Source organism: Chiroxiphia lanceolata, chromosome 3, assembly GCF_009829145.1.
Source record: "Chiroxiphia lanceolata isolate bChiLan1 chromosome 3, bChiLan1.pri, whole genome shotgun sequence".
NCBI classification, from domain to species: Eukaryota; Metazoa; Chordata; class Aves; order Passeriformes; family Pipridae; genus Chiroxiphia; species Chiroxiphia lanceolata.
The window spans coordinates 1,131,765-1,153,046 of NC_045639.1; the positions used below are offsets into that span (position 1 = coordinate 1,131,765).

At 48.4% G+C, this 21,282-nt stretch overlaps 3 protein-coding genes and 1 long non-coding RNA gene across 10 annotated transcripts in view; 2 read left to right on the plus strand and 2 right to left on the minus strand.

Annotated features, from left to right (window-relative positions):
• Positions 1-12,716, plus strand: NPHP1 (nephrocystin 1). Of its 3 annotated transcripts, none has more exons than XM_032682202.1 (20): positions 1-80; positions 167-231; positions 971-1,031; positions 1,471-1,607; positions 1,921-2,122; positions 2,388-2,489; positions 3,008-3,099; positions 3,373-3,412; positions 3,671-3,755; positions 4,311-4,405; positions 5,249-5,377; positions 6,221-6,295; positions 6,594-6,704; positions 7,252-7,334; positions 8,339-8,415; positions 8,657-8,756; positions 9,154-9,266; positions 10,840-10,913; positions 11,020-11,064; positions 12,370-12,716. In XM_032682202.1, exons 1-20 carry the CDS (start codon positions 12-14, stop codon positions 12,652-12,654), a joined length of 2,040 nt encoding a protein of 679 aa, XP_032538093.1. In that variant the 5' UTR covers positions 1-11; the 3' UTR covers positions 12,655-12,716. The 3 variants fall into 3 exon arrangements, with proteins under 3 accessions (XP_032538093.1, XP_032538094.1, XP_032538095.1); XM_032682203.1 differs by having other exon boundaries at positions 12-80; positions 12,439-12,716; XM_032682204.1 differs by lacking the exon at positions 2,388-2,489 and having other exon boundaries at positions 12-80.
• LOC116784031 lies at positions 261-16,035 on the minus strand. 3 transcript variants are annotated; one of them, XR_004355942.1, is made up of 7 exons: positions 9,894-16,035; positions 8,538-8,751; positions 7,418-7,537; positions 4,300-4,391; positions 3,694-3,830; positions 3,179-3,286; positions 261-470 (listed from the first exon to the last, which is right to left on the minus strand). It is a non-coding gene; the product is annotated as an uncharacterized LOC116784031 (long non-coding RNA). The 3 variants fall into 3 exon arrangements; XR_004355943.1 differs by having other exon boundaries at positions 3,179-3,289; XR_004355944.1 differs by lacking the exon at positions 3,179-3,286.
• On the plus strand, positions 14,179-16,787 carry MALL (mal, T cell differentiation protein like). The gene is made up of 4 exons (XM_032682209.1): positions 14,179-14,476; positions 15,530-15,697; positions 15,803-15,931; positions 16,258-16,787. The coding sequence occupies exons 1-4, from the start codon at positions 14,375-14,377 to the stop codon at positions 16,318-16,320; spliced, it is 462 nt and encodes a 153-aa protein (XP_032538100.1). The 5' UTR covers positions 14,179-14,374; the 3' UTR covers positions 16,321-16,787.
• Positions 16,615-21,282, minus strand: part of ASB3 (ankyrin repeat and SOCS box containing 3) — a 15,708-nt gene continuing 11,040 nt past the window's right edge. For all 3 annotated transcript variants that reach the window (XM_032682208.1, XM_032682206.1, XM_032682207.1), the window contains 4 exons: positions 20,224-20,421; positions 19,206-19,457; positions 18,031-18,164; positions 16,615-17,302 (listed from right to left, as the gene is read on the minus strand). In XM_032682208.1, the coding sequence (XP_032538099.1) occupies positions 17,037-17,302; positions 18,031-18,164; positions 19,206-19,457; positions 20,224-20,421 (850 nt within the window). In that variant the 3' untranslated portion in view covers positions 16,615-17,036. The remainder of the gene's footprint in view (positions 17,303-18,030; positions 18,165-19,205; positions 19,458-20,223; positions 20,422-21,282) is intronic.

Genomic DNA, 21,282 nt, shown 5'->3' on the forward strand with positions numbered 1-21,282 from the left:
GCCCGGTGACGATGTCGGAGCGGCGGGCGCGGGGGCCGCTCCAGCGGGTGCAGCGCCGGAGCCGGGAGCTGCGGGAGCAGGTACCGGGCCGGACCGGGGCTATACCGGGGGGACACGGCCCGATCCGGCCCCTGATCGCCCCCGTTTCCCCCTGTCCCCGTCCCAGGTGGATGCGCTGCGGGCGGAGAGCGCGGCCGCCACCCCCGGGCAGCGGGAGGCCCTTCAGCAGAGGTGAGGGGGGTCCCGAGCCCCATCCCGAACCCCGACCCTCGATCCCTGTCACCTTCATCCAGGAGCCGCCCGGCTCTGCTCTGTGTGTGGAAAGAGATCTCTCCGTCCCCATCACGCTGCATCAGAAGGAGCAAAGAGTTCCCTCTCCGCCTTTCCTTTCTTCTCCCGGTTGTCCAGTTGTCTCCCTGCTCCTTCTTTGCAGGCTGGTTGCTGCCCAGCCCTCCGGGGCTGAGGAAAATCTAGAGAATGCTAAGAAGGAATCTCATAAATCCATACAAATATCTCCAAGGGGTGTCAGAGCATGGGGCCAGACTCTGTTCAGTGACGGGATGAGGAGCAATGGCCATAAACTAAACCACAAATTCCACCTCAACATGAGGAACGACTTCTTTCCATGCAGGGATCAGAGCACTGGTAGAGCTGCCCAGGGTGGGTGTGGAGTCTCCTCTCTGGAGACATTCCAAACCCACCTGGACACATGCCACCTGCTCCAGGTGACCCTGCCTTGGCACTGGATGATCTCCAGAGGTCCCTTCCAACCCCAGCTACGCTGGGATTCTGCCAAATGCTAGTGGGAGGTTGCACCTCGCAGGGAATAATCAGCCAAGCTGCTGTTTGGGCTTGGAATTCTCAATCTGCCCGGACACACAGCACCTAAAATGACGCCTTTCAGTCAGCAGGGACGGTTTGGGGCAGAATTTTAAGAAAATACCATCTGTCTGTCTTGCTTTCCGTGCAGATGTATCCAGCTGAAGAAACTGGTGGAGGAGAATACAAGTGCTCTCCATGCTTTGAAAAAAGTGAGTGTGGAGATGAATTTGTTTGTGGTTTCCTCCAAAATTCACCGCAGAAAGCATTTGAAGACCACCAACCTTCCATTTGAGGTGCACCTCAGGACAAGAGCAGTGCCCAGCACTGCACAGTCCCTGCGTGGCTTCTCTCCAATTTATATTATTTATATCAATTTATGTTATTTAAATACTCGCTTTAATGCTTTGTTGTGTCCAAGTCCTGCACATAAAATGTTTTATCAGCCCAATGCATTCTTTGGAAGCAGAGAGTGCAATTCGAAATTTAACGTGGAATTTCACCTTGGCAGAGTTTGAAAGGGCAAGGAAAATGTCACTAAAGAGGGAGTGAGAGCAGCCCAGGGAGGGGAAAGCTTGTATGGCATGTCTGGAAAACTGAATTTATAGGGGAACTTTGATTCTTTGGGCAATTTGTTGCGTTCTTTGTCAGGCTGACGAGCCCGCTCCAGTGGGGAATTACAGCCAGAGGAAGGAAGAAGAGGAAAAGCTGCTGCTAAAACTCTCCCAGCAGCTGCAGAAACTCCTCCTTGTCTTGGGTCAGGATAACGTGACAAAGTATTACAGAGTGTGAGTAGCTCAAACACACAACCTGTGTTTTTACAGAATGGTTGGAAAGGACCCTGAAAAACTGTTAGTTCGTCCCTTTTATTATCTGAAAAATAGAAGGAAAAAAAAAAGGAGTGCTCACGAGATCAATGATTTCTGGCTCACTGGGTGTTGGATAATGTTTGGAGGAGAGGGAGGGAGGAAGCACCAGTGGGATTTTGGAGCTTCTTCAGGACAGAGAGCAAAACACAGGACTGAAAATGCTGTGTCTGACAGCACTTTCAAAAAGTTTGGTGAAAAGGAGAATAAAAACAGTCTGATTTGTTTTGGGTAGGGATGAGGAACATCAGAAAGGTCCTCATGGAGAAGATGGAAATGAAGAAGAAGAGGAGAGTGAAGATGAAGAAAGTAGTGAGGAGGAAGACAGTGAAGAAGAAGAAGAAGATGAGGAGAAGTTGTTGGATGATCCAAACGTTAAAGAATGTGTTGCTGTTGGAAACTTTGAGGCACAGCAGGAAGGGGATCTCACATTTGAGGTAAATACTCTCTGTAAAGGGCTTTTACTGCAGATCAGTCTATATTAAGCAATAACTATAACTAAAGCCTATGGGTTTGGGGGTCACACAGTTCCTTGTGGGATTTGGGGGGAAGTGGTGTTTTCTTGGAGTCCAGTGTCCTTTTGCCACCCTCTGTTGTGGCAGTGTCCGGGATCTCTATTGTAGGAAAAAATCAAGGGTTTGTGGGGTTTTAACGTAAATATTTAGTTGTCTTTTGTCTCTGTCTCTCCTTCCAATGCTGAAGAAAGGTGAAATCCTGCTTATCCATGACAAGAAGGTGGATGGCTGGTGGGTGGCTGAAAATTCCAAGGGGGAGAGAGGCCTCGTTCCCAGGACCTACCTTGCGGTTGGTGTGCTGCGACCTCTGTCCTGTCTCACCTCTGGGCTTTCAATGATCATACAGCTGCATAAAATTGGGCACAATGCTCGTGTGGGGAGTGTGTTGTTTGGAAATAATGCCAGTTGTTTGGAAATAATGCCAGTTGTTTGGAAATAATGCCAGTTTTTGGGGAATAACGCCGTGTTTTTATCCACGGGGACGGAGATGTCCATCAAAAGCAGCATTTTTGTGCCTTGTGAGGATGTGGCCGAGAAGTTTCTTGACTATAGAAGTCATAATCTTTGTCACTAAAGGTCAGCTCTGATGACTGCAAGCTGCTGTGGATTAATTTGGGCTTTTTAATGATTTATCTGCAAAGTGAGTCCATGTAAATGCTGGACAGTTTTCTGCAGCTGCAGTGATGCATCGCAGACAGAAATTCTCCTCTTCTAAACTATTAACGTGGGCTGTGGTTGGAGAGGGCACTTTTAAGGACAGAACTGGGAAAAAATCAAGCCCTCTGCCCTTTTGAATCTGAACTGCAGGTTCCCAAGAAAGAGGAAGAAAGCCAGGAGGAGAGGGAGGAACACATAGAAGTGGTGGATGAAACAGCAGATGGGACTGAAATTAAAAGAAGGTAAAAGGAGTGATGTGAAAGCAAATAAGTATAAAATTATTCTTCCTCCTCCTCAAAAACCTGGTAGTACATTTCTTACCTCACAGGGGTCTTTGGTTCTTTCCTGTACAAGAGCTATGTGGGTTTTTTTTTCTCCTGAGTGGGTTTGTTGGGGAGTTCTGAGGTGTTAGATATGGTTAGGAAGCTGCTGCTATTTGAAAACAGACCCATATTTAGTGTTTAAATTTTCATCCACAGAAGGCTATGTTCTAAAAACCCCTGTTTTTCTTCCAGGACAGACTCTCACTGGAGTGCTGTACGAGCCATCACAGAGGTGGGTGCACCTCTTACACCTCTCATAATGTTGATTATTCTGCAGATAAGCTTTGCCCTTTTACCAAACAATGTGTCTCATGTTACAGACTGTTCTTTTTAATTAGCATCTCTATTTTGGCAGGGGGGTTGGTAGCAAGAAATGCCAGAGAAATGCTTCAGATGAGGTGGCTCATGCACCAGATCTCTGGTTTAGATAGAGTTCTAAATTAGCTGTTGAATTATGGCAGGAACACTGATACAATTTTGGTTTTAATAGCATGACACAGTGCAGGTACTGACCACCATAGGAGCAGTTCCCACAGGATTCCGCCCATCCACGCTTTTCCAGCTCCTAGAGAAAGGTAAGGATTTCTCCTGATAGTTCCAGTGCAGGATTCTCAGGGGTCTGTGGTGAGTTCCTCGCCCTGGTCACCAGCCTGTTGGAGTACAACCAGTATTGCTTAATTATAATTGGCTATATTTGTCCCATCAAATACTGTATAAAAGGCTTCCCCCCCCCCCCCCCTTCTATTAGGTTTTAATTTATCTGTGTGAAATCCTGACAAATTTCCTCACAATTTCAAAGATTTTCCTCTCTGGAAGATCCTGTTGGCATTGGAGGAAATGATGATTTTTTGAAGTTTATTTCAATCTTCCCTTTTTCTTGGGGAAGATGATTACACATCTCATGTTTTGGTTATCTTTTCTTTTAAAACGTTTCAGCTCATTTTGTTGATTAAATGATTGTGCTCCTGGGATGAAACACTGCACAACACTTACAAATGGTAACCAGTGCTCATAGAAAACACTTGCATAGTTTTGTTTGGTCAAATATTCAGCTGGACCTGAGTTTTGGGTGTTGTTCATTTTGTGGCAATTTAAAAAATGAAGGATTTTCAAACTCACCCTTGTTGTAGGCGATAAGTTTCGAGCGAGTTCCTACTTGCAGCCTGAGCTGACTCCATCCCAGCTGGCTTTCAAAGACCTGGTGTGGAACTCTGAAAAAAACACTGTGAGTATCACTGGTAAGGGAGCCTCGATGCCTTTGGGTTGGGGAAGTGATGGGGTCTCCAGGTGGGAATTGGTGGCAGGATTTCCCATTGGTGGGTGAATGAGAGATTGCCATGTCGACCCAGACTCCTTAGGCAGGAGATGTTACCACATCCTGCTCTCCACTAGGCAGAAAGTCAGTATAAATTGTCAGGTTGGGTATCTTTTAAGAGCCATTTAAGTCTGTGGATTCCCTCCCTGTCTGGGGTGAAGCAGTGGGTGACTGATGTGAAGTTTTAAACCACAAGCCCTGTGAAATCACAAATTGAATTTGTCTTCTTTCCTACTGGCTAATGATCATGTCTTCATTTTTTCACTGTTTTTGGAATATTTCTCCTGCTAGGACTTTGTCTGTCCCACTAAAACACCTGTAGCAATCTCCTCAGGGGAGAACTAAAGGCTCATGAAGGAGTTGTGCTGCTGACACTGCGCTGGGTTTGTGGCTGGGAGAATCCCTGCAGCAACCACCTCAGTCAGTCACAAAACGTGAAGCAGTGGGTGACTAGTGTGAAGTTTTAGACCATGAACCCTGTGAAATCACAAATTGAACTTGTCTTCTTTCCTACTTCTTAACTTCCTGCACCATTTTTGGAATATTTCTCCTGCTAGGACTTTGTCTGTCCCACTAAAACACCTGTACCAATCTCCTCAGGGGAGAACTAAAGGCTCATGAAGGAGTTGTGCTGCTGACACTGCGCTGGGTTTGTGGCTGGGAGAATCCCTGCAGCGACCACCTCAGTCAGGAAACACAAACCACATGCAGGGGTCCCTGGAGGTTTAACCCTTCCTTTGTGCTGTATTCCAGATCCATCCCAGAGTGACCAAAGTGTCCCAGGTTGTGAGTTTGTGCAGCTGCAAGATGATCCCTGTGCCAGGAGCCAGCGTGCAGGTGCTGAGCAGGCACGTCCGACTCTGCCTGTTCGACGGCACGCGGGTGAGCGAGGCCTCTTTCCGTGGCAGGGATGACCCGAGGGGCTGTGGAGCCCCCAGGATCTTTGGGTTCTCTGCTAGCCAGCTCCTCCAGTTGTCTCACTCACACAATCTGCCTCCCCAGGCTGCTCGACACTCACGCTCAGATTGCTCTGGTTTGAGCCCGTCCACCCAGAAAAACAGTTCTGAATGGGTTTAGTGAGCAAGCAGGACGGACTGCACTGACAGGCACCAGGCATGGCCAAACTTGCACACTTACCCCGTGTCCCACCCTTGTTACTCCACAGAGCACCTCCATCCCTCCCTTTTTCTGCCTTGGTTTCTCCCCATGTCTACTTCCATCCCACAGTAAGCCAGGGGCAGTCCCAAAGTGCCCTTCCCCTGCACCCTCCTCCCCTGGGCAGTGTGAGGTGCCCCAGGGAGCTGCTCCTGACTCACAGGGACAGTCACACCCTGCCCCTGGGGCTCAGGGCTGGGCTGGGCTGCCCTGGGAGGGGCCAGGGCAGGAGTTTCTCTGAGCCCATAATTTCGGTCCCCCCACCTGCCCTTGGTGCCTCGTGGCTCGTTGGTGTCTGTGGGGATGAGTGGGGTTGGGCTGATCTCTCTCCTGGGGTGGGCCTGGGAGTAGCTGGGTCAGGGTCAGATTCCCTCCCCTGCCCTCAATGCTCTGCCCCTTTTTGTGGTACGTGCAGAGCAGCTTTTTATACCCCCATCCAACAGTTTTCTTCCAGTTGTCTTTGCTGTGTGCATTGTTGGATTAACCTGGGATGATCTGCACTTTCTTACAGCAGCAGAGCTTTCCAGAAGAACTTTGCCTTAGCTTTTTTCCCCCCACTGTCATGTTTAGGTGCTGAGTAACATCCACACGGTGAGAGCCACGTGGCTGCCTAAAAATCCTCAGACATGGACCTTTTCTCCAAGGGTAGGTGACACAGCTACTGAATAACTAGTTATTTAAGCTTCTTGCTTGTCACTAGGAAGTCTCTTTTTAGTGTGCTAAAACTCTATGGAGTTTTAGTGTGCTCCACAGCTGTGCTCCATGGAAAGAAAAAAGAATAAGGTTTAGACTGAAATCGGTTCTCTTCTCATTTTTATCTGCAGTGGGATTGGGTCTGAGGTCTTGTGTGAGTGAGGGATGTGCTTGGTGGCCTTTAAAAATAAAGATTTGTTTCAAACAGTTACATTAACTTCTTTGTTTCCCCTCCCTCTCTCTGTCTCAGGTGATGGGCCTCTTACCCAGCTTGCTGGATGGTGACTGTTTTGTCAGGTCCAACTCTCTGTCGTCAGACATTGGGATGTTATTTGAGCTTGGCATCACTTACACATGCAATGTGAGTGTGTGAAGGTGCAGCATAAATCCCTCCAAGTGCAGGTTTGTGGAGGGATTCTATTGGCAGACAATACCCCTAACTAGAGAATAAAAGCTTTCTGACTAATGGCCATGAGCAGACCTGTGGTTACACTGAAATAATTTGTTCCAAACACCCCATGTCATGGCATCACGAAGGACCAGTTCTCTCTTCACTCCTGCAGGTTTTCTCTCCCTGTGATTTGTTTCAGACTGATGTGCTGTACAGTTTGGAAACTAAAATTTTAACTGTTCCAACAGCATGAATGAACAGTGGTTTGTAACTCCAGCTTGCCCAGATACAGCCTGTCCATCTGGGATGGATGTGCTGCTGAGAAGTACGACAGGTTCTAGCACAAGAGATGGCAAAGGCCAGAAAAACCACCCTAAGGGAAGGCAGGTTGTGATTTTCAACACACAGGGGTGGAAAGAGGAAAAGGAGGGGGGGTCACCACAACGATTTTGATGGGGTGATTATAATTAACTGTGCTTTGGTCAGCTGCTCAAAGCATTTATGCTTCTCTTTCTAGTCTACAGGTGTAAGGGGAGAGCTGAGCTGTGGCTGGGCATTCCTGAAGCTTTTCACTTCTAATGGGATTCCTGTCCCTTCCAGGTGAGTTTGACACGTTTTCCTGCTCTCTCTGTCCTCACATCCCCATGTACATACACCTGTTTTACACTATGAGTAAAGCTCACCTCCCATACTTACACACTGCTCATCCAGACCAGTCCTCTGGGATTCTGCCTCTTCTTTGTGTGTGCACTTTGCTGCTTATCCCTTCCCCAGGTAAAAATTTGGAGACTGGTTTCCAAGACCTGGAATCAGATGGGAGTTGTTGTGAGTGACTCTCTCTTGGAGAGTGTGAACAAACTTGTATTTTGCAGCTGATTTATGATTAGTTTCTGGGCCCACTGGTCTAAAAGAATAATAGAGTGTACAACTTTCTATTTTGTTAAGTGTAGAAAAGCTTTCTGTCTATTTACAGAAGTGATTCATCATAGCTTAGGCTTGCAAGACTTGGTTTTTTAGCAAATATTGGTAGATATATATATATATATTCTGAATTTATCTGAATTACAGGGCAAAAAAAATACCCACTGTTCTCTAAGTCTCTAAATCTCTTCTAAATCCCATTTCTAATTTTGTTTTACTATTTCATTAAGTTAAATGTGGTATCTACACATTAAATTTCACACTTGCTTCGAGAGAACTGAGATTACATTATTCTCTAAGGAATTTTACACATGGAAGATCTAAAACATTGCAGTGCTGACTCCTCAAAAACATTTCAGTGAAACAGCTGCTAAATTTCATACAAGAAAAATATTGGAGCTGTGGAAAAGAATCAATGCTGCTGGTTGCTTTTAAAATAATTAACCTCCCAATACAAGAAATTCCCCAAATAATTCACTTCCCAATATAACACAGGTTTCAAATTTATCACCTGGGGTTTGGCTGCTTAGTTGGGTGCAGTCACTGCATCCAAAACACTGCTTATAACATGGAGGGATGTGTCAGGTTTTGAGAGAGAGGGTTTTCCTGTCTCAGAAAGTGGTTGTGCTGTTCTGACATGTCCTTAAATGTTTCCATTTAACTGTGCTGCTCTTTTCTGACAGGATGTACGAGCTGCTGCTGAGTGGTGGAACTCCCTATGAGAGAGGTGTCGAGGTGGACCCCTCAATATCAAGGAGAGGTGTGTGGTTTCTCCTAAATGTGATTTAAATAAAACACCGTGGCAAATGCTGTGCCTCTTTTACAACAGCCTGGTTTGGGTTGGTGTGTTCTCATTTTGCATATATTTCATGATTCCTTTACCTGCACTTCCCTTGGCTGTGGAGTGCTGGGTGGCAAAGAGTTCCCATGAGGTTTTTGGGATGTAACTCTGGCCGTTCTTTCCACCTGGCTGATTCCATCCCGGGGCTTTGTTCCTGCAGCAGCTGGTGGGGTTTTCCATCAGTTCCTGGCACTCAGGAAACAGCCTGTGCTGCTGGTGAAGCTGAGGTCACCGAGTGTGCAGTCCAGAGATGTCCTGAAGTAAGTACAAGAGACATCCTGAAGTAAGTACAAAATGAGAAAGAGTTCCAGACAGCCCGGGATGGTCCCAGAGATCAGCGTTCCCCTCCCACGGAACACTGGCTGTGGAAAAACCCGAGGCTCGTGTCACCTGCATGCTGTACTCCATGTCTGTTTGATGCTTGGGGTTATTTTGTTGGAAATAAAGTCTTTAAGTTTAGATCAGATGGAAAACTGCAACAGCAGGAGTTGGGCCCTTGGAGCTGGATCAGTGTCCGGAAGCGGTGATGGATTCATGGAGATGCCATGAATAAACAACCTCCATGGAGCTGTCCTTTCCCTCAGGTTTTGGTGGATGATGCTCTGTAGGAGCAGTTTTCAATAAAGCCTCAACTGCTGTTCTTTGTTTGCCCAACAGTTTTCTGCCAGAAACATTAATTGGGAGCACGAGCTACGTCCATCTCTTGGCGTTTTATCGGCAAATCCTCGGAGACGCCCTCCTGAGGGACAGGGCGAGCATGCAGAGCACAGGTGAGAGCCAAAGAAAGCTCAGGTTCTTCCAGAGAATCACCCTCTCTGTTCATCTCTCTGAGATGTTTTTGTCATTGAGGTAAATCATCCTCTTTATTTTTTAATTACTATTTACTTACTGACTAACGCAGGGAGAGACAGAAGTGGAAGAGTTCTGGTTTTAGAACTCAGTGGCTTGCCCTGATTTTGCAACTCTGTGTCTTATTCAACAAAACTAATAATAGTTTATAGCCTTCCCCATTTTAAAATCCACTTGAAATACAGAAAATTTACATTTCTTAACTGTACTACAGGTGAATTTATATTGGTACTGAAAATGATTTTCTTGTGTTTTCTCCCATCTCTTCTCCAGACTGAATTATGAATCATCTGTTCCTATGCAAATAAATTCCCTTGTGCAGTTGCTGACATTTTTAACTTAGAATCTTTATCATACTTAAGCACCTGAATCACAGTTTCATCTGTCAGAGGTGCTTAACTCCCTTCCTGATTTTCTTCAACTTTAATATACATCCTGCCTATACTGATTTCAGTAGGTGAAAATAAATTAATGCTTTAATTAATAAACTCAGAGAGAGAAACTGAAGTGCTTAGTTTTAAAGACGAGGTGAGAACTGCCACACTTACCTGATTTGATCTTCATAACTTGGCACAGCAGATCAGGCTCTCCTGGGATTAAATTGCACCCCTTTGGATCCAGACCTCATTTGAAACGACTGAAAGGTGTTTCAGAAGTTCTTCTGGCTGTGTGTCACTAAGGAAGATTTCTGTTATTACAAAATCACCCATCACTTCAGAAACAGGCAGTTTAAAATGCCTGCTCTGTCTCACAGGAGCCACAAGTTCTGGCCTGCAGCCTTTAAATGTTTTGGTTTAGTAAAAGCTTCGTGTTTACTAAACTTTCCATCAGCTTCAAGAGGAAGAAATGACAGTGTGTATTAAATATTTGAACTCACAAGAGAAAGGAAAGACTTCAACCAAAATTCTGCCCTCTGTCACTTGTAATCTTATCCACAATCTCATCAATGAAAATAAGGACAGGAGCAGAGCACTTTCTTATGAGAGGCAGCCCAAAAAGCACCAGGACCCCTGTGCAGTGGGATTTACCCCACTTGGTAAATTCTCTGTGCCACTTGGTACCTGCTTCTCTTAAAATGCCACACAAGACATGCCAGGTCGAGGTAGAACCCAAGTGTGTTTATCCATAACATCCCAACCAAGCAGCACAGTTGCAGCTGTGTGTAAAAAAAAAAAGGCAGGTGCAGGAATGAGGGAAAACCCCTCAGGCAGGTAAATGAGGAATATTTAAAAGGAATATATGCTTGCTGGTGCTCCCAGTAAACCAGGAGCTGGTTTTTGTGTGTCTGTTCTCCTGGAGTAAGTGTCTCCCAGCCACTGAGAGCTGGCTACAGTCAGAGAAGTCAGTTGTTAGGGAGCTCTCCTGCCTTCCCTGCCCTCAGGAGAACTGTTACAGCTCATTTTCCCTTTGGAAAAATCCGAGGGGAGGGGATGTGCAGAGTACCTGGATGTGCTCTGTACTTAGCCTTGGGAATGTGTTTGTTTTCTGTTTCAGATTTAATCTGTAATCCTGTTTTAGCAACTTTCCCTCAGCTCGTGGATCAGCCAGACCTGATGGATGCGCTTCGGGTACGTCACCCTGTCGGGATTTCCAGACAAAATTTAAGGGTGTTTTTGTCCTGTGGAAAGATAAAGTTCTCCACAGCCTTGGTCTGATTTTACATTTCATTTTTAGAGTGCTTGGGCAGACAGAGAAAGAACGTTGAAGAGAACTGAGAAGGTAACAAACTACGGGGTTTTCTTTCCATATATTCAGTGGAGTCCAAACTAGCTGCTCCCTGTCAGTGTTATTGCTGCTCAGCTTTTCCTCTCACTCACTTAAAAAATAGAGACACGTTAAATAGAGTTCTCAACACTTCTTACTCAGATTTATAACAGTAAACCAGGAGGAGGAGGATAATTAAATTAACTTGTAACTTTTTGTCTCAGCTTTGTTGGTGGGGAACCTGTTACTCCCATGGATACAAAAGAGGCTGTGCATGCCCACAGAATCATCTGCCCTCCTCCAACCTCTGAGCTCAGGTCTGCCTGGGAAAAGGCCCCCAGATTCCTCCCATCTCCCCACCCCAGACAGTTTTAATCACGTTTTGGTGTGGAGGCAGCTGGAGAACTGACCCGGCTGTCACCAGGCTCGCCCTCACCCTGCCCTACCTCCTGTCCTCTGCCCGAAGAGCAGCTGCAGAGAACTCAGTGGGAAAACCACTGGCTCTCCATCCAGGACTTCCTGGGAGCAGCAGTGGGATGTTTCCTTCCCCGTGCACAAGGATTGCTCCCTGTTTACACAAACCCTTGAGTCAGAATGGCTTTTTCAGGGCCATTCATCCAAAAGGAGAGGTGAGCTGCTCACGGAATCGGTGACTCCCCGGGATCCCAGAACCATCCAGTTTTACCTGACTGGCGTGTGCCCCTCCCAGGGCAGGACTGCTGCCTGCAGGGTGCTCACCCCTCATGGCTCTGTGACTCTGAGCTGCCACATCTCCTGCTGAGCCATGAAGTGCTCGATGCCGGGCACGGCCCTCGCGGCTCTGGAACGCTCCGAGCTCCAGGAGTTTTCCCGCTGGCAGCCGTCAGGATCCTTCCCGTGTGTTTGATAATCAACCAGGCTGATCCTTAAGTCTCTGGGTTTTCCAGACTGACCTCTGCAGGGGAACACATAATTCTCACCCCGGAGCACCCAGGGGCAGACTCACCTCCTGCTCCGAGGAGCGCGGGAGCAGAGCTCCTGGTTCTCCTTCTCTCCGCCTCGGGAATATGAGCAGAGTTTGGGTTTCCAGGGCAGGGAGGATGTGGCACTAGTTTTAGGAAGGAATATAAATACCCCACAAGCAAATCTCAGTGCCCGTGGTTTGTGGGAGCACTGGCAGGGCTTTGGAGAGCAGATTTGTTGATCTATGGTTTGTATTCTTTAGGCTTATCCAAGATAATGGATATTTGTTTAGGAAGGTCGCATCTCCCTGTGCACAATCCTTTGGAGAAGTGCTTGGCAGCACCACGAGTTTGCACTGAAGTATTTTCTTCCCTGCAGAGAGATCAAGAATTCCTGAAGTCTGTGTTTGTCCTGGTGTACCACGACTCTGTCTTCCCTCTCCTCCAGTCCACGTTCCTGCCCAGCTACAAGTGGGCTGAGGAGGAGGCAGAAATGTCCCGCTGGAAGGCGATCCATGACTTCTTGAGGAAGAGCCGGGAGAACGACGGCGCTCTGCAGTACCTGCTGTCCTCAGAAACCACCCACAAAGCCTTTGACATCTCAGAGCTGGCTTATGATTTCTTAGGGGAAGTGAGGAAAAATCCTGGAGAATTAATGGATTAAAGAACAACTCAGGCTCTCTAAGGACGGGGTGACAACACAAATAAATTCTTACCAAAGGGACCATACTATGGAATTGTAATGAGTATTTTAACACTTTTACATTTTGGGAGAGGAGAGACTGGAATTATTTCATCAGTGTAACTTCAGTTTTTGACAAATGTTGGACAAGGCTCTGCTTGTCTGTCACTACCTGTTGTAGCCACTTCGAGTGCCGTATTTTGCCGAAGCTGAGGCTCCACTTCTCAGCACTTTCCTCCTCTCGTGCAGCTTCTTCCAATTAATTCCCAGTGTTGTTTTAATCAGGGTGAACAAAAGGCCCTTTGTGCCTGTCCCCCAGCAGGCTGGGAGCAGGGAAGGGGAAGAGCAGAGATCCTTAAGAATGCTGCTGAGCAAGGGCAGCCAGGTGAGGGGAAAAAAATCCTCTCTTGCCCAACCCGTGGACAGCACGTTCCTCCATTTTTAGACTGTTTGCCTGCTTTTCTGCCCCACTCAGGAGAAGGCTGGGCCATTCACAGGAATGTGCCTGACCTAACACACCTAACAGCTGGTGGGAATTCAGGGCACTGGCTCCCCTGGGATGGTTCCCTCCGTTCTGACCCCTGTGCCAGCTGCTTTTCCCCGAGCACCTTGTGACCGCAGGCTCCGTGTGCTGCCCCTTCCCAGGGGGAAGTTACCAATCCGGTTTCCCTTTAGTGCTGGAGCATCTGGATGCTTCCCGCAGCGTGATGGGGACATTGCCATTGTGTCTGATGGACTTAAGCCCAGGCCAGGCAGTTTTGCCAGGTGGGAAATGATTTAAAACAAGATCTTCCAAGCACAGTGCATGGAGCCCCAGAACAGCTCCCATGGGAGCACCTGTGCCCTGGAGCCTCCAGAAATGCCACAGAGCACTTCCCCCGGCCTAGGAAGGGCTCAGACAGGAAACATGGATTTGATCTTTGGTCTGTGTCACATAAGGCTTGGCAGTTCCTGGGGCATCACCTGACTCTCCTAACACAGACGGGATATCTTACTGGGACAGTGTCCTCCTGCTGGAGCACATTGCCCCAGTTAGTGAGGTGATTCTGTCCCCTCTGGGTCACCTTCAGCCTTCCATCCCATCAGCTATGGGGGAGTTCTGGGGCGAGGCAGAGTCTGCTGGATGAAGCAGTGAGTGCCTCCCGAATCCAAAGTGCATCCGTCAGGATGCAGAAATCCCAGCAACTCTCTCTCAAACCTTTCAGGGCACTTGGGAGCACAGGGGCAAACCCTCCCGGCTTGTTCCAGAGTGCTGTCTGTCCAAATCGTCTGCCAGCCAGTTTTGGAAGGCTGGATGTGCCTGCAGGGCGTGGAGGGGTCCGATGAGAACACGGAGCAGAAACCTGAACAGAAAGGGGAGGAGGCAACAACACTGGAAGGGAAAATATTTCAGGCTTGGAAGCGTGCCAAGGACGGCAACTCTTTGCAGGAAACATTTCTGCCCCGGTGTGTAGGAAGTTTTCTCCTCTCCCCTCTGGGTAAGGACCTTGAACTGACGGTGTGGCAGGGCCGGGGTCCCGCTGCCCTCCCAGCCCTGGCAGAGGGGCGTGTGGAGCCGCAGTGCCGGGCGGGTGCCGAGGGCTCCCGGGCCGGCGCGGTGCCAGCCTGGGCTGGTTCCTGTGATTACGTCCCGCGGGTGTGTCCCTTAAAACCCGGTGCAGGCGAGTGTGAGCCGAGTGATCCTGGTGTCAGCTGAGGAGACATGGCCTCAGTGGGTCCCTCCACGGCCTCCACACAGCCCGCCCTGCCCTCCGGACCCGCCGTCTTCAAAACCATCCCCTACGCCTTCATCCTGCCCGAGATCGTGAGTATCCCGAGCTCCGCTGCGTTACGGCACCTGGCTCATGGCTAAATTCCTGGGAGCAGCCCCCAAATGATCCCGGAGACAGCGGTCGTGGGAAGTAACATCTTGGCTTTGAGCCTGGGCTGGATGCACAAAGGTGGTCTTCGTGATGGGGTTTTTTGGAACAGCTTGAGGACAAGGTACACTCCAGCTCCATCCCAGGGTCACTGGCTGCCGTAGGGCTGGGAGAGGCAGAAGAGCTGCTGGCTCCTCAGGGCACAAGCAGCTCTTGTTAGCACCCAGAAACTGTTTGAAAATCAAGGGAATTTCGCTCTCTGTATCAAGCCTGTCTGTGTCTATCCTGTATCGAGTCTTCCCAGGGGTTGAAGGCAATTGGGCGTCTTCTGATGTGTGACATTCCACGATTCTTTCAAGCGCTCGTGGGTCCAGAGGGCACCCAGTGCGACTGGCTGCAATAATAGCTGGTGTACTTTGACACTGGGCTGGAGACCCACACCCCGCTGCTCCACAGGCATAATCCCTGCTGTGCCAGTGGGCTCAGCTCCCCTGGGCAGCAATTCCAGGCTTCACCCACCGGAGCTGGGGTGGCACAGGGCGGCACTGGCTCATCCTGACAAAGCCCTGGTGCTGTTTGTGCACAGTAAACCTGTTGGGTGGATCCAGAGCGAGCTACTGGCTCGGGGCTGGTGCGGGGAGCTGTGAGGAGGCCTCCTCGTGCTGGATTTCAAGCCCTGAGAATTAACAAGCAGGGCAGGGCTGGGCGATGCTGTGGCCGTTCACCTTTCCCAGATAAAAGCCCAATTTTCTGCTTCTGCACCAAACGCCTCAGGGTGAGACATTTCCTTGTGTGGAAGGCGGCAGCAAACCTCTCCCTTTCGTAGGAACACTCACTTCCCATGAGTGTTCAAGGAAACTGGTGCCGCTGTCGTGCCGGGATGCTCCGGGAAGGATGCAGGGCTTCCGCTGGCTGCTGGGGCCAGCCCAGGAGGGACTGGGAGGGAAGGAGTTTTCCTCATCCCGTGCTCACCCGAGGCGCCTGTTTGTCCCCGGCAGCTCTGCGGGACCTGGGTGTGGATCCTCGTCGCCGCTACCTCCGTGTCCCTCCCGCTGCTGCAGGGATGGGTGATGTACGTGTCCCTCACCTCCTGCCTCATCTCCCTGCTGCTCCTCCTCAGCTACCTCCTGGGCTTCCACAGGAACAGCGAGAACTGGAAAGTGCTGGTAAGGAGGGGCCGGGACGCCGGCAGCTGTCGGCAGGGAGGGTTCATCCCATCCCTGTCCGGCTGTGTGTCCCTCTGGAGCACTCACCCGAGCCTTGCTTTGCAGGACAGTTTGTACCACGGTGCCACGGCCATCCTGTACATGAGCGCCGCTGTCCTGCAGGCCAACGCCACCATCAACTCTGAGTTCAGCCCCAACTCACCTCTCTACTACCAACTCAACAGTGCCGCCTCGGTGAGCGGGCCCGGAGCACCCCGGGCAGGCTGGAGAACCACAGTTCCCCCTGGGAGAGGCAGCAGCAAACATTAAAGCCATGGCAGAGCCACCCCGAGCCCGGCTGTGTCTCACGGGGCAGAGCTTGAGCATGTGCAGCCAGCATGAGCTTCCAGGGTCCACCTTGCAGGGCTGGCCCCTGGGAAAAGTTGGGAACTTTGCCTCTTCTTTGAGGCTTGGGGAGAGCTCTAGGTTGGGGAGGCTTCCCCATCTTGAGGGCACTGGGAGGAGGTGGGGTTGGACTCTCCCGGCTCACCCCAGCTTGTGCTCTTCTTCCTCCTGTGCAGTTCTTCGCCTTCCTCACGGCCTTCCTGTACATCCTCCACGCCTTCAGCATCTACTACCAGTGATCCCAGTGCTCCCAGCAGCTTCTCCTCTGCAGGACGAGGGCTTTCCCGGCGAGGGACCCCGCTGTGCTCCCCGAGATGTCCCTGCCCGGCCATGAGGACGGAGGGTCCTTTTTCACTCTACCAGAGGAGGGATTTTTGTTGGCACACGGTGGTGCCCGTGGGGACATTCCCTGCCTTGCCCCGGGCTGAGCAAGGGGAGGGACGGGGCGCAGGCTCCAAGCCTCCAGCTCCGACATTCCACCAAATATTGATGACCAAGGGGAGGGAAAAAAAAAAAAAGAGAACCACTGTTCCTTCAGCAAACAGTTTTCTTTCTTATGTTATTTGCCTTTCTCTGGTTCAGCTACATTCCTCCCCAACACATAAACTGGCAATAATGATGCAATAATACTGTGTTCCCTGACTGTCAGGTTGTGCCATTTGGTAAATGCTGTACTCAGAATAAAGCGTCGACTGACAGATTTTGACCGCTCTGTAAGCTGTGTTCATTGAACAAGCTCATTTTATCCCCTAAGAGTTAGGGAAAAAAAAAAAAAAAAAACAAACCAAAACCAGAAAATGTTCACTTAGAAAGCTACAACAGGCTTCTTAAACAATAAATCGTAGAAGTCGTAGCAAAGTTATAGACGTAGTATAAAACTACAGCTTGAAAAGAATTCTTACAGCGGGTATTTACAGTCGTGCCTCCCAATTCCCCGTTACAAAACCTGCAGAGTTCAGGCACTGGTGTTGCTGGCGTCACTCCTCCCTGCATCCTCAGCCACGGAGGGAGCGGTGGGAGGAGCTGCCTGCTCTCCCTGCCCCAGGGAATCCTCCAGGTCTGGGATGGCGTTGCCCCGCAGCACGTCCAGGTAGAGCAGGTATTCCTGGAGGCAAACCGGCAGCGGCAATTCCCGGATCGCGCGCTCCGAGCGCAGCCGGTCGCTCCTCAGCAGGGACCGGATCTCCAGCCGGCACAGGTGAGACAGGGGCGGAATGAAGGCTGGAAAATTGAACCCCGAGTCAATCAGGGACACTGTGGGACCGCCTGCAGTTCCCTGGATCCCACCCCGGGCTCTGGCAGGTAACGCTCCGCTCCGCAGTGAAGGGATTTGCCGGTCCCTGAATTCTTCTGTTCCCTTTCCTCTGCCCCCCCAGCTCCCTTTCCCTCTTCAGCTGTGGTTACTGGGTGCTCTTACAACACAAATATATTTACTAATAGCAAAGGAAACAAAGAGGGAACCTCACCTCAATTTCCCCAAATAAACCGTTTTGGTTTCTTTTAGCTCCAAAAGCATCCTTTTGGCCTCAAACATTCCAAAGGAAGCATTATTAAATAACATTATCAAATAACATTATCACCTACACATTTCAGAAATCATTACAGATCTTTTAAAGAAGAATTTGCTTTGAAAGGAGTCACTAACAGACACCTGAGCACAATTTTTCGATCACACCTGTGTGTTAAAGCTGATTTTTCTGAAGGGTGAACTGTCAAAAATTCCTGGACGACCAATTGAATATTTTGGCTGACCGCATTTTTGAGTAGATTTGACTTTTTTTACAGTTTGCATTTTAATTACTGCCCAAAGCTTTGGACAGAACAGGACAGACACTCCACTGGAAATACAAATCGAATTAAAAAAATAATTTGGAATATCAAATAAAAAAATAACTTGGAAGCTGGCATACACACAGACTCTTTTTTTTTCTCCTGCCTCTTCTGCTTACCAAAGTGGCTCTTGGGAGTCCAGGTGAACTTCTCCTTGTATTGGGAAAGGTGTTCCTCCACACCTCGAGGAAGTCTGCTCCAGTTCATGAACTCCAGGACAAAGTTAAGGACGTTTTCACTCGTGGAGAAAATCCTGTGTGACAAAAACTCCCCTGAAATACCATTTTACACAACGGCATAAATAGAATAACGAGAACAACACAGAGAGAGAGCTTTTCTGACAAATCCTTCACAACCTTCACCCTAATCCTAGAAACAGGAAGCCACTACAGAGAAATCCCAAGTAATTCTACAGCACAAGTCTTTACTGATGTAATTTTATTTCCCTCCTTTTCCTTCCAAAAGTAAGTTATTTTTCCAGATGACGGTGTGAGGGGTGTTATATTAAAAAATGGGTGTTTAAATAGAGGAAGTAATTGCTATAAAAAGTATTTGCGGGTTAGGGAATAAAATATCAAAAAGCACCATGTGTGATATGCAAGGACAGTGAGATTTGCTCAGTCACTGAGTTGCATCCCTGTCGGGTGTTTACTACAGCCAGCAGAAAAATACAAGTATTTCAGAACTTTAAACAGGAGCTGAATTCTGTAGTGCCCAACTAAACATAAAACATCACCAAGCCGTTATTCGTATGTGGAAAAACTTAAATTAAAAAAAAAAAAAACCCAACACAAACAACAAAGCCCAGACTGGAACTTTTGCCACATTGTTTTGTTTAACAATCTTGAAACGCATCCGTTTCCTCTCCTCCCAGCCCTGGCCCGGCTTCACTTCCCATTTGCTTCCCATCCCATCCCTCCTGACCTATTTCTCCCATTTGAAATTCTCCTCACCGTTGCTGTATCACAGTATTACACACACCCCTACAAAATCTGAGCTAAATTTGGGGGCCATTAAGAGACGTTCTACATAAAAGTCGGGCAGTGATGCCTTTCTCCGGGGGAGTGATATAAAGCAACCTCCCTCCAGTCTGGCTTTCTTCCTACACCGAATTTTTTTTCCTGGCTCCAGACGTGGCAGTGCGAATGATTTATCTCAGACTTTCCACAGCCCCTCCCATTCCTGATCGTGGCAACTGATTATCGAGGACCATCCTGGGAAAGCCCAGGTTAGAAACAAGTTTTGCCCATCGGCACGTGGTATTTAGCAAGTAGGGGTGAGGGGCTCTGCTCACCAGAGGGCACACATGAAATTCAGGGGGTCAAAGCCAGCCAGGAGCAGGGAGGGCAGCCACTGCTTGTATTCCTTGTGCACCGTGTTGCTGTAGTGGATGAAATCCGTTAATTCCTCCCCGGAGGGCAGGGAACAGCCCAGCCTCAGGAAGCGCCGAAACAAAGCGAACTTCTTATGGCACAGGCAGTGGCCCAAGTTAACGGCCCGGAGGGTGATCCCGTACTTCAGGAGAACGTCGACGAAGTGAAAATACCTGGGAATAGGGAGGAGGAACAGGGGCATCCCGTTAAGTTTTCCCCTCAGAAAGCATCTCCCACTTTCAGCATCCAGCCGTATTTGCAGGGAGCTCCGGTTGTAAAAATGAAACCGTTTCACTAAAATCCTTTTGTCGTTATCCATCACAACAAGGTGATGACGTGATAATGGTGTGATAACGACTGAGATTATGACTGATAATTAGCGTGCTGCTTTTTAGCTTAGTTAATGATTAGAGGGCACATCTCTTCAGGAAAGTGGTGATACCTGTTACCTGCCTCATTTACAGGACATTTTAGTAATCACCTGCTCTGCTTCCCTTCCTAAATTACTTATTATTAAGCAACACCAGGACAGAAGGGGGGAAAAAACCAATATACAAGGATTTTTAAAGACAACTTCCTAGGAGCATGCCATGGACTAAATTCCCCACTAATGAACCTCTCATGAATTTAAAGGCAGCACCTAAGCCATCAATTTTGATCCACGTAAGTGAAACGTTCTGTTACTATCTGGGTTTAAAGAAGATTTAAAAGCCTTTATTGAAGATGTTTTCCCTAATGCAGCACACGAGCCACACAGCAGGACTTGGCATTAATATTCCCAAGGAGGAGTGTCTGCAAAGGGGGAACTAACCAGAATTCTGGAAAAAATACTAAATGACAGGCAACAACTGAGGGAGGAAGGCGGGAAACTGCACATTTAAAGTGAAATAAAAGGTGATATAAGCATGAATAGTTTCAAAACAGAAGAGGTTTCCTTACTCTTTCTGGAAGATCATGCACATGGGGGATCTGCAGTCGAAGTCAAGGCACTCCTGAGCATCTGGGCTGAAGCCCTGTTTGAGCAGCATTTCCAGACACGCCCCGTCCCCTCCGTATATGGCGGAATACACAGGGCTCAGTTTGCCCTTGCCCTTGTCACAGATCCGGTCAGTAACCGGGATCAGCAGCTCCAGGATCCTGCAAATATTTCAAACCACTGGTTTCTGATCTCATGCCACGATTCATTTGAAATGCACAGCCAATTTTCACACGCTTTGGAAGAAAATCCTGATTTTTCACTCCCGAGCTTGCATAGAACAACCTGGATAACTCCATACACAGGTCCTTGGCAAACACTGTGCTTTGGCATGGATTTAGGCTGGAAATAAATATTTTAATCCAAACCAGGGACAGCTATTTCCTATTATCCCCCACTCCTTTTTAGAGCTGCACATTAAATCCGGACTTCTCTGAAGTCTGGAAGCAAGCTGGAAACGTGAGTTGCAAATAAAATCAATATTTAGTGGAACAGAAAAATCTTTCTGTTCATAGCTCACAGCTCCAGGCTACGTCACATTAGTGACAAACATCAGTCCCTTTGCTACTGGAACTTACTGGTGCTGCTTAGGGGTCACATGTCATCATTAATATATGTGCAAATCATGGAGTTCCTGAGAGCTCCTTCTCCCGTGTCCTGCTGCTCCAGAAACTTCCTTCCACTCTTGGCCTTCTGCAGTGGAACTGTCTTGTATCACTCAAACTGGCCAAAGCTACAAATGCATTTCTGGAAGGGTTAAAGGGACTGTTTTATGGCTTTGATTTTTCTGCCTGGTTCAGCTAATTCAATATTTGCACATAATTACTTCTGCTACTTACCGGTTAGGAATATAATTCTAATTAGCAGCTGTTCAAGCCATGTATAAAGCCATGTCATTTATGTTTTATAATGGAGAGTAAAATGGCCATGAAGTGAATTGGTATCTGGTTCAGCACTGTGGAAAACCCTCTAAACTCATTAGAATGTGGATCAAACCCAGGTTAGATGCTGAATTAAAAATC

Coding starts and splice junctions, on each gene's coding strand:
- MALL (XM_032682209.1), top strand. CDS start 14,375: ATGGCCTCAGTGGGTCCCTCCACGGCCTCCACACAGCCCGCCCTGCCC. Junction 14,477..15,529: donor CCTTCATCCTGCCCGAGATC/GTGAGTATCCCG, acceptor TGTCCCCGGCAG/CTCTGCGGGACCTGGGTGTG. Junction 15,932..16,257: donor AACTCAACAGTGCCGCCTCG/GTGAGCGGGCCC, acceptor CCTCCTGTGCAG/TTCTTCGCCTTCCTCACGGC.
- NPHP1 (XM_032682202.1), top strand. CDS start 12: ATGTCGGAGCGGCGGGCGCGGGGGCCGCTCCAGCGGGTGCAGCGCCGG. Junction 3,413..3,670: donor CTGTACGAGCCATCACAGAG/GTGGGTGCACCT, acceptor TGGTTTTAATAG/CATGACACAGTGCAGGTACT. Junction 9,267..10,839: donor GGCGAGCATGCAGAGCACAG/GTGAGAGCCAAA, acceptor TTTCTGTTTCAG/ATTTAATCTGTAATCCTGTT.